This window comes from Pseudopipra pipra, chromosome Z, assembly GCF_036250125.1.
Source record: "Pseudopipra pipra isolate bDixPip1 chromosome Z, bDixPip1.hap1, whole genome shotgun sequence".
NCBI classification, from domain to species: Eukaryota; Metazoa; Chordata; class Aves; order Passeriformes; family Pipridae; genus Pseudopipra; species Pseudopipra pipra.
The window spans coordinates 18,812,551-18,825,358 of NC_087581.1; the positions used below are offsets into that span (position 1 = coordinate 18,812,551).

The window sequence follows — 12,808 nt, forward strand, 5'->3', positions numbered from 1 at the left end:
GAAATAATACCCTTTTAAAGCATTAAAATGAATTTATTTAATTTTCTTTTTTTGTTTTGCTATTGTATTTTAACAGTTCATAAATTAAACTCCTGCTCCAAAGCATCAGAAATATCATTAAGACATAAGAATGACCAGAAGAGTTTTTGACAAAATACCATGAATTTAAGAAACAAGCTGAACGCATCAAGTAGGTTACTACAAGGAACATTCCCAAGATTATTATCTAAAACAGATTGTTTGAGGTCCTGTGTTATCCAATACCACTACAGAGTGCCAACTCTTGCTAATATATATAAGGTCTGGTTCCAGCAGTTTGACATGCTCAGATAAATTTGTGAATCCACATGGATTCACATGGAGTTCCCTTAATTTGTGAAAAAGAATCTTTTTTTTGTCAGGCTGTCCAGCAGGGGCCTTAACCTCCTTCAGATGGGGGAGGTCCACCAGTTGCAGAAGAAACCAAATTATGGAGGACAAGTCAGCACATGCCTTCTCCACATAGTACTACTGTTTCACAATTTTTCCATGCCTTGAACCTTTCTAGACTTTAAAAGCATATCCATTTTTAACATAAAGCAGCAGTAATGGAAACAGCTGAAAACGTATCAGTGTTGTTCAGCATGTCAACAGCTGGCTATACACTTCAGTGTGGTTTTATGACTAAGGAAAAAGATTGCATTTGCTTACTGTTTTCTCAAAGATGAAAACAGTAGTGATCTGGCCTGAGACAGCACATCATAGAATCTAACAAGACAAACCAGGACAGGGACAGCTTGTATTTAATTTTCTGAATACTAAGGCTATTCTGCAAAAACATATGAGTACCAAAGATAGCCCTAGAGACATTGATCAAGAATACTAACTCCTTTTTAATATAATTTTTGATATTTATAAATTATTTTATAAATTAGGTATTATTTTACATAAAACTCAAAAATACCATAGTATACACAATTTATAATATATATAAATAGATGCCTTCTTTAGAGTAAAAACAGCTTTCAAATGAGCTAACTCAAGAAAAATATGAGTAATTTAAACATATATGTATTTCAGAATACATGAAACAATCATTAAGTCTTCCAGCAAAACAGTTCCTACTTTAACCTAGTAAGATCACGCTTTTAAGTCACAGTTGCCTACCTGCGCTTTCTTTATCACTTCTGTTTGGATGGAGAGAACTGTGCTTCACAGCACAAATTTTACACAGTGCATGGAACTTCACATGCCATGGAAATATTGGACCTTTTACATTAAACATTTACTTGGGACCACAGTAGCCTCAAAATATTTCCTACTACTGATCCTTTCAGTTCAAAATGACAAAATTCTCTACTGTGCAAAACTTGTTTGAGCACTCAGTTAAGAGCTTTGACATCTGGCAGATGACAAAGGTGGGTCAGAGTGCAAAAATGTTGGGAGTTTGCCTAATTCCACTGCTATAGGCTCCAAAACTTCTTCGAGCCTTGCTCCTCTCAGAATCAGTCAAACTTCATTCCCCTGAGGTAAAGCTCTTCTCTGTTTAGCCAGTCCACCACCATTTCTTCTCTTCAGTATGACATACTCAGCTTAGGCGATGCCTCAGTCTTTTTGCCTTGTACCCAACATTCGAAGGCCCTAAAATGCTGGTCATTGCAGGCTCTTTTATGATACGGCCAAACCTGCAATCCATCCACAAATGTAGCATTCACTACAGTAAATATGAGTTTGGAAGGCCAGCGAGCCTGCCAGACAAAACCTTCAATTTTCTTATATGATTGTTCACTGGATTACAGAGCTTTCCTCACAACTTCAGAACCACTTATAGCATAATCAGGCAACAGCAGATGGAAACTACTGGACTGAAACTTCAGTAAGCAGTCTGTAATTCTGGGACACTTGGTAATGAGAAATATAGAGAGAGAGGCTGAAACAAGAAACAAGAGAGGAAAATGAACTGATTGCTTGTCACTTTTATTACAATGAAAATGAAAGCCCTCCTTACACTTACCAAATGCAAGCATTCTTCAAAGTCATACAATATATGTTAATTGAATCATGTTCTCACATGACCACTCTGCATAACTAAACAGAGGAACTCGAAATATTCAATAAGGGGAAGAAACGACCTATTTGTCAACAGTGAAGCTCAAGAGAACTAGAGTAAACGTAATGCATAAATTTTCCTTGTGAGCAACACTCACTGTTAAAAATCATTACTTGCTTTAAAATTAAAATGACTGGCTTTGATACAGATGTTAATCAAGGACTATTAGAATATGACTGGCAGTGACTTAGAGAACAAAAATCAAACTAGAAAATATGACAAATGCCTTAAGCACAACACATTCTGAATTATCAATAATTCTAAAACAAGTAATATTTTCTTCAATATTCACTGCCAATTGCTTTATGAAACATGTTCTTACCAGCAGCTGCATAACAAAACATTCATCAGTAGGAATCATCACTTAAAAATAACTTTGCGATGGATTTATCTGAATGAAGTGGTAATTCCCATAGACAGTGCTCTGGAAGACCCTGGCAACACTGGATGAGTTTCTGTACAGTAGATGACGATACTAAGTCGAGCCTACTGTTGCATCCCTCTGCAGGATTCCAGCCACTCTGAGAAAGGTCCTGCTGCCGCTTCTGCACTATGACAGGAGTCTCACACACTTGTGACCACCAGGCCTTCCCAGGAGATGCAAAGGACATCTGATACTTGCAGTCACAGGTAAAGAGGCATGACCTCGGAGAACTTGAGTGCCAGTCATGGTGTGTCTAGAGATAGGATTAAGGCTGCCTTAACACCCAAAAGACACACATAAGAGCTGATGACAACCACAATCATTGAAGATGATGATTTAACTGGGAAACACTCTACACTAAAGTTACCTTACAGATACTGAGTTAACATACTGGCACCTAGAACCACAGGCAGCTTCACTCCAGCAGAACAGCTAGGCTGAGGGCAAAGGGAAAACATGCAGCAGTGGGAATGCTAAATGTCACCTCAGGGTGTAGGGCACAGAAGAAACAAAAAAAAAGATTCTTCTTCACCATAACATCTTCCACGCTTCTTTGAAGAAAAGAAGTGCCATGAGGAGCAAGAGACGGGCAAAGACAGAAAAACATGGACTTTTTTTTCTTGCTTCATCCCACTCCTGTTTTCCTAACATGAAAGGAGAACAAGAGTCAGCTAAGCCAAGAGCAGGCATTCTTGGCTCACTCCCTTAGCCAAGGTCAAAGAGGAGCTGAAATGGGATCACCATGACACTTACTGCAGGCTCCAAGGGGGCCAACTAGTCTGTGCATCAAGTAGCAGAAATTCTAGAGATAAAAAGGCATGCAGCCTCTGCTAAAGAAATGAGTCCTGAAAGAAGAGATTTGGTCTCCATAGTATTTTTAGCTGAAAAGAACTCAAAAGCAAAGATCAAGTATATTAGTCAAAGAGCTTAAATAACTGCCACCAGAAAAAGAAGTTATTACATGGCAACTGCAACCAAAGTGAAAACTGTACTAAATTCAGACCTATCCACTACAAGTCTGCACCAACCAAATTGTGATACCACACTCAATGGAACATCATTTCAACTACATTTCTTTGAAAGTGTTCACTTAGCCCTGGAAATCCCCATTAAATTATTTTTCTTCAAGAGTTCTCCAAAATGTTAAACTAGACTGTATGAGTGATACCAAAAGTAGCTGCATGTAATGCAACCTATCTAGGTCTGAAGCAGCTAGCTTTTGTTTGAAAATAACATCCCAAGAGGCATTATTCAACAGCACTTTCAAGGACAAATAGGAATTAGTTTAGCAAGTCTGTGCAATCTTTTTTTTCCCTAACAATTAGTTAGATCTGCCTATTCCTAAAAGATTGACCAGCATTCTACTATAATAAAAACCACAATGAGTAACGATAATATATATGTATATTTTTACTACAGAAAACACTGGCTCTTGATTTAATATTTCATAGTCATGCTCTTCTATTTTAGTATCGTTACTCAACAGTCTGCTTTTTTACTTTTTTTGCATTTCTTTTCTGATTTTTTTCCCATGCAGGTCCTATTGTCATGTGATCAAAAGGTCACCACTAAAAGAAGAGATGAGAATAAATGAGATAAGAATTTCTAAAACTATTGTTAAATGCAAAAGTTTAAAATTTGTAAACAAAATCTTTCTGGAAAAAAAAAATTTAAATAATTACTTTCTGACGCTGGTGTCTGCTAAAGATCAATTTTTCTCATCATGATTTGAATTTTTAACAATGATGACTTCTACATCACTAAATTCCTCTTCTGTTATATACTCATAGTTTCTAAACCCAAATTCTCAAAGATAAGAGAGTGTTCAGTTCCATCAATGTCTCTCTGTAGAGATTCAGCATCCTGGAGGATCCACTGCTTCCTCCTCCCCACCCCTTGAACTTGCAAGGCTTTTATAACCTGTAAAGACCTCAGCACAGACCTAATCTTGTAGCCTAGAGCAGATACTGTAAATACTGAACAGGCTGCCTGCTAAATGACTGCAGAATTGGGTCTTAGTACTTACATTAAGCTTGAAAAACTGATGACTACTTTTCCCCAGGACTTAGATCAGGTTTTAGGGGTTTTCTGCACCTTCCTGTCTGATTGCTTCCTACAGGGACTCAAAAAACTGAAAGATACGCCAATTAAATTCTTCTTCTGTAATTTAAAAGGGACAAGCATGCTATTATACTAGAACAAGTAATACAGACTTACCAGACCATTGCAGTTACTTAGGGCCACTTTAGTTGTACTGAGCTGGTCTTGCAAATATCCTGTGTAATGACAGTGGTCTAAGAAATCATGCTTCCATTGCGGTCCATCTTTCCCCCAGTACTCTACTGTAAAATGTCTGGACACCAAATCTGTGTTGAGAGTCAGGTTTAAATGAAAGTGCTTGCCATAGGCAGAAAGTTTAAAAAATAATTTAGATGCTGCCAGTTCTTGGACATAAGGGTCTGCGCTCCTCCTCCTTCTTGAAGGTTTAGCATTTTTCACAGTAAAGCTGAGGAAGGCTCCATTTTGATCAACCCTTATTGGGATTGTTAGTTGGTAGTGTTCAAGGTAAGACAGGAATTCCTCTTTGTAACCAATCACAAGGTAAGACAGTCCAGAGAGTGGCCATAGAAGAAAAAATATAACAGGAAACAGCAAGTAGTAGCATAAACATAAACCATATTTGGGTAAATCATCACTCTCATTAACAAAAGTAATTTTCAGGGAAATGCACAATGTAGCATTTTACTAAATAAAATAAAACACTGTTTTCTTTCTTTGTAAATCAAGAAAACATGTTTGATTTCCTATTAATTTGATCATCACTGGAATTATTTCAATACATATCTTTTTCTATTTATCAAAAATACGTACCATTTGGGGCTAAATTCTAACTTAAAAAGGACATATTTTTCCCAGTGACACCATTCGAAGACAAAAGCTATTAAATCCACTTGCAAGATTATAAACAGTATTAAGGAAAAGTATTATATTGTAAAAACAAAATTAGATTCTTACTTCCTAGTCTAAAAACATGTTAATGTTATCATGGCAAGTCTCTCAACTGTTATCAAGTACAACATTTTACTAGATTTAATTTGCAAGGCTTTCCTATGCTGAAAAGTAGATAGAAAGAAGTTAGAAGGAAGTTTAATCTGCATGACAATAAACCATGAAAAACCTGAGAGCAGAGCCCATATGATCTCATAAATTATATAAATATGGTTTAGAAAATACTACACAAATACAATGCAAAAGCAGATGCTTCTTGCTAGCTACAGAGATCGGACCCCTACCTTGAGAACTGTATGAAAGCCTGCTGTCACTGTGAAATTCCGATGAAACCATGACTAGGCTCAAAATCCATGTCCACGTCTTCCCAAAAATTTCCATAATTTAGAAAAACAGAAAGCTTGTCTTTTTTCTTTCTCTTTGGAGAGCTACTTGTGTGCTATAGAGTTAACTCCACTCCAGAATTGCACCATAACAGGTATAAATATTTTATACTACTTCCAAATTAACTATAGGATGTTCCACCTTTTGATAGGTATTTTGTTCTATATCTGCAGTCATTTTCTCAAGTGGAAAAAAGTATTTGTAAGTTTCCTTAAGATATGGGTAAGATGTTAGACTGGATAGTTACTGAATTTGCTCCGTTTCTTTTCCTGAAAAACAAAAGAAAATGAGTCAAGGCAAATTCTTCCTGCTAAAACAGATCTATGCTGCAAGACACTAAACCACCAGAGTGAACTACACAAGGCAACATTTTGAAATAATGTTCATCCCGTACCAATTTTATGGTCCCATACCACAATCTTACCAAAAAAATGAAGTACCATTAGTTCATTGAACAGCAGATCCATATAGCCTATGATACACTTATCAACTTCATGTTACTTTTATGAATACTTACACCTACTTAATGTTTCTTATTGCTTATATACTTTGTTCAGACTTCTTCCATCCTTAATCAGTGCTGTGCACTCATTGATTTCAGCGGCTAACAGATCCCAATATACTGGTAGATAAAGGAAGACCCGCGAAAGAATCCAGAGTACAGTTATCTGATCTTTCTGCAGCATGTATTTTCTTATTATTTGGGCCAGGGTTCTGCTTATGCAGGCAGGATTCTCATTCACTTAAATGGGAATGCTGCATATTAGAATACTAAAGAAAAAATTTCAGTATCTGAAGGTATTCACTATACACATTCTAATTTTTCAAGTATTTGTCAAAAATGCTTTGTCTAGATCTTAAGTACAGTTTGATGAAGTAGAATATATTTTTATCTTGGTTTTGCAAGTCACAAGACTAAGCAAATAACATATTACCTGCCTTTTGTCTTTTTTTTCTTTTTTCTTTTTTTTTTTTTTTTGCATGTAAAACACTATTGCAAGAATAGCTAAAAACAGCTCCAGCTGCTGCCAAGGATTAAACAGAAGATCCATGCATTCAGCTAACAGTCTAGTATCATAGGATACCAAACCATGTGTTGTGTCAGCTGGTACTCATCAGTCCACTTAAGCATTTGCAGCACACCTATGCACACAGCAAACTCTGCTGAGCCAGACAATGGAGAAACAGAACACCTAAGAAGGGAAGCCTGTTTAAAAACCACTTTACAAAAGCGTACAGAGCCACTTACACATGCACCAGATAAATTTGCCTTTCTGAAATTCTGGGAATGATTTACAGCGTTCATTCAGACAGGTAATACAGCTACAGCTAGTGGATTATTTGCAAAGGTTTTATAAAGAGCTGTAGCATAGAAACGCCACCAAAAAAATCAACATCACCCAAATCCTATTTACCAACATTACAATGAATATTGGATAACTTCTTAGCCAATCTGAAAGACACCTAATTACTAACATATAAATGAGGTTAATCTGACCAATATCTACCTTTTCAAACCAGGTTTATAAAGAGAATAAAATACACTTTGCAAACATACTTTGGGCTTTCTGGTATTTCTTTTCTAGGGAACCATAAGGATTTAGTGATGTCATTCACATGTGGCAAGACTTCAAAGAATATTAATAAAAAACATCTCTGTTTACATTGCCATGTAGAACATTTATTTCTTAGCTAATATTTAGTTAGTTTTTAGATTTTACAAGTTTTGAAGATACATAATTAACCCTAGACTCTTCAGCTACATTAGTACAGTAAATAATGTGCCTTACTTCTAATCTGAGAATGTACAATTTCAAATTCCTGTCACTGAATCTTGCTTTATCCCTGTCTGCTAATGAGCTGCTTTCCTTCTCCTTGTATATACAGTTATAATCTGATACAAGCACCTCTTGACACTTTCTGATAAGCAACTCAACCTATTTGGTTTATCTCACCCTGTATAATCCAGTTTCCAGATGTCTGAATACTTCTGCAGTTTTTCTCTGAACCCTTTCCAATTAATCAACATCCCTTTTCATCCATAGACACCAGAACTGGACACTGTAGTCCAGTAACGGCTCAGTATTGCCATATATAGAGGTAATGTTGCCTTACAACTTTTACTTAGCCAAAATATCCTAACAGAGAGCTCATGTTCAGAGAGCTCTCATTCAGACAGCTCATGTTACTATCAGTTAGGCTGATAGTAAGTTATCCTAACATTAAGGTCTCCTGGAACTGCAGTACCTAAGGAGTAAGGTAGCTCAGAATACTGGACATAAATTAGAGTGCCCATTATTTAGACACCAAAGGCCCACACGATAGGCTATAAATACATGCTGGTCAACAGTGTCCAACAGTCACTCATGTCTACTGTTCTTGCAGGAGTCTCTGAAAAGGTCTCCGTCATTTCAAGCTTCACACAAGATCAATCTCCTTACACATTAAGCTTTCTGGAAGTTTCAGCAGAATTTTTTTACTTCTTCAAATGTATTTATTGCCAACTTAACCATTGATACAAGCGCACCACACGTAGTCATATTAATGCTCTGAACTATAGAGTAGTAATAGATGTGAAGGATAAAGCGCTCAGGTAACTCCAAGATACAGTACTTTCAGTATGACATTTGGTAGGAACCTCAAAGCGTCCACTCTCTATACCCTTTTTTCTTTCCATTCTCCTTGGCAGTGTATATTAAGCATTCCATTGTAGATTGTTGTCAAATGCAAAATTTGGTCAACACTAAGCTTACAAAAATAAGTGACACTCGGTGCCATGGTCTAGTGGACATAGTGGTGTTGGTCATAGGTTGCAGTCTGTGATCGGAGAGATATTTTGCAACCTGATTATGTGATAAAGTAGACTATGAGGAGGTGACTAGTCAAACTGCTCAGAACAGTCACCTTGGGAGCTTCCATCTAGCAAAGGTGGTGCTTCCATCTAAGCACCTCTTAACCTGAAGGTAGCTCAAGTTTTAGGGCAGGGAAGCATCCGACACCGCTGTCCCAAGAGCACCCCACATCAGGGGCGTCCACCACACAACCGCCAAGCTCCGGCGCGCTTTGGCGACGGCAGCGCCGAAGCGGCCAGAAAAGACACGGCACCGCACCACCGGATCACAGAGCCCAGACGGGGGTTACGTCTCAGGGCGGGGTCGGCGAGAGCGATAAATGCGTGGAAGAGAAAGAGACCGCCGCTCAGGCGGGCAGGACAGGGGGTTGTCCCTCACGCCCCCTCTCCCGGCGGCTCGGCCCCCGCCACCTTCCCGCCCTCCCCGGCCGGGCCGGGCGGCCGGCGGGAGCGCCGCGGTGAGGCGCGGGCAGGGGTGGCCGCCCGCGCCGGCTGTACGAGTGGTTGCTAAGGAAATGGGGAGGGCGGCGGGAGGGAACGGGGCGGGGGACGGGCATCAATCACACAAATTCAATTACAGGTATCGGGGCTGGCCGTGAACAGCGTTGAAGGGTTTCAAAGAGCCGGGGATTAGCCGTGCCCCCGGGAGTTTCCCGAGGCGAAAACTGCGGCGCCCAGACTGCGCCGGGAGAAGCTCGGTGAAAAGGAACGGGAGGCGGGGGGTCAGCGGGGAGAGGGACATGTACAAAGGGAAAGGACGGATCCGTCCTCCCAGGGAAATGACCAGAAGCCGAGGCGTGAAGGGTGAAATTACTGCCGTACGGGCCCCGGTGTACGAGGGGGCTGTCGCCCTATGAGCCCCTCCGCCCCCGCCTGCCCCACGGCCCCCCGCCGGCCGTGCCCAAGGAGCAGCTGTCACTGCATCTTGCAAAAAAAAACCACCTCCCGCCCCCCACCCAAAAAAAGTCAACAGGCTAGAAAAATACATGGCTACACAAACAGCCCGTTACACGCGCTCATTATCTGTACATTTCTGCACAGAGAGTTAAAAAAACGAGTACTGAAGCAAGTTGGAGATCACCAGACACACATCCCTCAAAGAAAATTCAGAAAGAAATAAAAGAAGAGCCTTCCTCCCTAGAGAGGCTGAAGGGTAGAGTCTGGTTGCTGTGGTGGAGCTGATCCTAAAGTTAACTTTCAGCAGTCCACTTCCAGACAGCAGCGCTGAATCTATTTGGATAAAACGCGTGTGACCCAGACACTTGGCGTTTGGCCCAAAAGCGTTGCACCGGCAGCCCAAATAAAAACAAGAGTCTGACTCTCTCTCTCTCTCTCTCTGCCTCTCCCTTCTCTCTTGTACAACAATGAAAGAAAGTAGCGAAGACAAAATCCGCACACACATCACCGAGGAGCAGGAGCTCACTTACCTCCTCCCACCAAACAAAGTCTCTTTGAACCGCGGGCCACTGCAGAGACAGACACACACCAACAAACATGAGCGCGCAGGGTTAAGAGTCTGGCAAATCCCAGGCGGCTCGAAGTAAATCAAAACCACACGCTTCCATCTTCCTGATGAGACCGGCGAAAGCCCGACATCCCCGCCAGCATCGGCTGCGCGACGGCGGCCGCGCCGACCCTCCGAGCCCCGACACAAAGTGTGCACTTGTCTGACCGCGGCACGGCCGGGAGCGGGGCTTCCACAGCTCCGCAGCAATCCGGAATAGCCCTGGGTTGTCGCTGGGGTTGGGGGCTGCTTTGGTTTTCATCTGTTGTTTGGTTTTGTTTTCATAGTTTTTCCTTTCCTCCCTCCACCAACGATTTACAGCTAAAAGTATTTTAAAAAATCTAAAAAAAAGTGCACTACTCGAGATCGTACTTCATCAATCACGTCTCTTATCGGCTGAAAAATCCTGGCATCCCCTTCCCCCATCCTTAAAGTTCCTTTCCGAAATTACTCCAAATGCACTTCGCCTAACGCAGTAGAAACCTCTCCCCGCTCCCCAAAGCCCTGGACGAACCATTATTCGGGACACAAGAAAAGCAAAAAGTTTCATTGAATAGCGTGAAATCTTCCTTACCGTTTTCATCTTCAATTTCTGATATAAAGTAAGTTTCAAAGAATAGAGATTGCACAGGACGATTCCCGTATTCCTCTCTGCTTTTCCCCTCAGTGCAAGCAACCATCAGGGTTATATTCTCCAACAGAATAAAATTCTCTAGCCTTCCTAAAAGGGGTTTTTAGAAAACGGGCTGGCTTGGCAGCGAGGATGCCATCAATTCACCCAAGCTATCACTCTGCACATTTTGTCTTTCCAACAAAAAGAGGGGGGAAGAAGGAGGGGAAAACAGGCTTATATTGGGGTGGGGGTGGGTGCCCTCCTCTTGAGCAGCCTCCTCTGTGCAAAATACCATGTGAATATTATCTGAGTTGGGGGGAGAAGGGGGGGGCGAGAGACAGAGAGAGGAGAGAGAGGAGGAGGGGGTAGAAGAGGGAAGGCAGGCAGAGCAGGAACGACTCAGCGGAGTTTGGATGGAGTAGCCGCAACGCTTTCGCAGCCGGCGCCGGGCCAAGCGACGGCGGGGGAGCCTCGGGCGGCGGCGGGGCCTTGGCCGCCTCGGCCGCCTCGCGGGGACGGCGCGGGGCCCGCTGACGTCAGCCTGCAGATGTGCCGGGCCAGGGTGCCGCGCATGCGCGTCTGTCACGTGGCGGCGGGGAGGGGAGCGGGACCCGGCGAGGGCGGGGGCGGCGGGAGCAGCGGCGGGACCCCCGCCTAGGGTTGCCTGTGGGGAGCACAGACCGCCCTCCCAGGGGAGCCGCCGCCGCGGTACGGCCGGCCGGCCCAGGGTGCTAGCGGTGGGCGGCAGGATGTGGTGCCTCCCTGCTGCCCTCCATACCCTGCCCGTTCCGCGCGCCGCTACGGGCATTATGGAAGGAAAACTCCTAAACACCATGTCCAGCGGAGCGGAGGCGGTGTCTGAAGTCCGCGCCGCGAGCAGCAGCCGGGGCCGATGGTCCCGCCGTGCGCGCATCGCGCTTTCTCTTTCATCGACGGCGGGGAACCGAGCGGGGGTCGGGGCATCGCTACCCCGTGCGGCAGGACAGGAGGGTGGGCTTGGCAGGGGCGGCCTGCAGGATCGCCTCTGCTTCACCAAGCCAGCGGTGCCGGGGACAGGGTCACACAGAGGGGGTGGGTTGGAACCCGAGACCTGCCCTCTTAACCGCCAAGTTAATTTGCGATAGCCGAGGAAAGAGAAAAATAAAAAAAACCACCCTGAATTATTCCTGAACCTGAGTTCTAAGGTTTCAAGCTTCTGCTAACTGTATTTCCCAAATGGGGCGGGCACGCGTTTTCCTCCCCAGCCGGAGGTAGTAGGTGTAATTGCACCTTCTGGTGAGTCTAGAATAGCTGGCTGGGCTGGGGAATGATAGCAGGGAAAGGTCCAAGAGCACAGCTACCTCGGGATTTCTCCGAGTATCGAAAGAGCAGTATCAGCCTGCAGAGTCAAACATCCCACAGGACTCTGATGGTCACCAAAGGCTGGCTGTCTGCCCTGTAACATGGAGGAATCAGCTCTGGCTGGCATTCATACTTTCAAATAAACTGCACAATTACCTTCGAATATGAGGCACTACTATAGTGGAATTAGATTCTCTATACAAGTATGTGAAATTTCTTTTAACAGTAGTTCTAGCAAAATAAGCACAGCCTTCTAAATAGCTGGTCATATTTGTCACCATTCGTTCTGGCAGCACAGTGAACACTTGTGGGATCCTTTTACAGTTGCTGGGCAAATTAATTTAACAATGGTTCGGAGAGCAGCAGAGTATATCATTGCATTGAAAACCGGAGCTATAAAACCAGTGCTCCTTGGGAATAAGGACATTCAGAGAGAGAAACACTTTATTCAGGAAATACATCTCCAACCTGCTCCCCCCCCGGTTAATTGCTCATACCGAGGGCGCCATCCTGTGTTGGCGAACGGGGGGAACGCTTGAGGCGTGCAGGGATGCTTGGCTGTCCCGGGACATGCGGGGAAACAGTTTCGCCCT

At 42.9% G+C, this 12,808-nt stretch overlaps 1 protein-coding gene across 5 annotated transcripts in view; it reads right to left on the reverse strand.

Annotated features, from left to right (window-relative positions):
• The window catches only part of ADAMTS6 (ADAM metallopeptidase with thrombospondin type 1 motif 6), a 146,756-nt gene extending 135,367 nt beyond the window's left edge, over positions 1–11,389 (reverse strand). For 2 of the 5 annotated variants that reach the window (XM_064642755.1, XM_064642753.1), the window contains exons 1-3: positions 10,836–11,389; positions 5,807–6,175; positions 4,731–5,095 (exon numbers count right to left, since the gene is read on the reverse strand). In XM_064642755.1, coding sequence (XP_064498825.1) covers positions 4,731–5,095; positions 5,807–5,903 — 462 coding nt within the window. In that variant the 5' untranslated portion in view covers positions 5,904–6,175; positions 10,836–11,389. Of the gene's footprint in view, positions 1–4,730; positions 5,096–5,806; positions 6,176–10,184; positions 10,734–10,835 lie in introns of those variants that run through there. The other 3 variants (XM_064642754.1, XM_064642750.1, XM_064642751.1) reach the window with 2 other exon arrangements.
• Between the last annotated feature and the right edge of the window lie 1,419 nt (positions 11,390–12,808).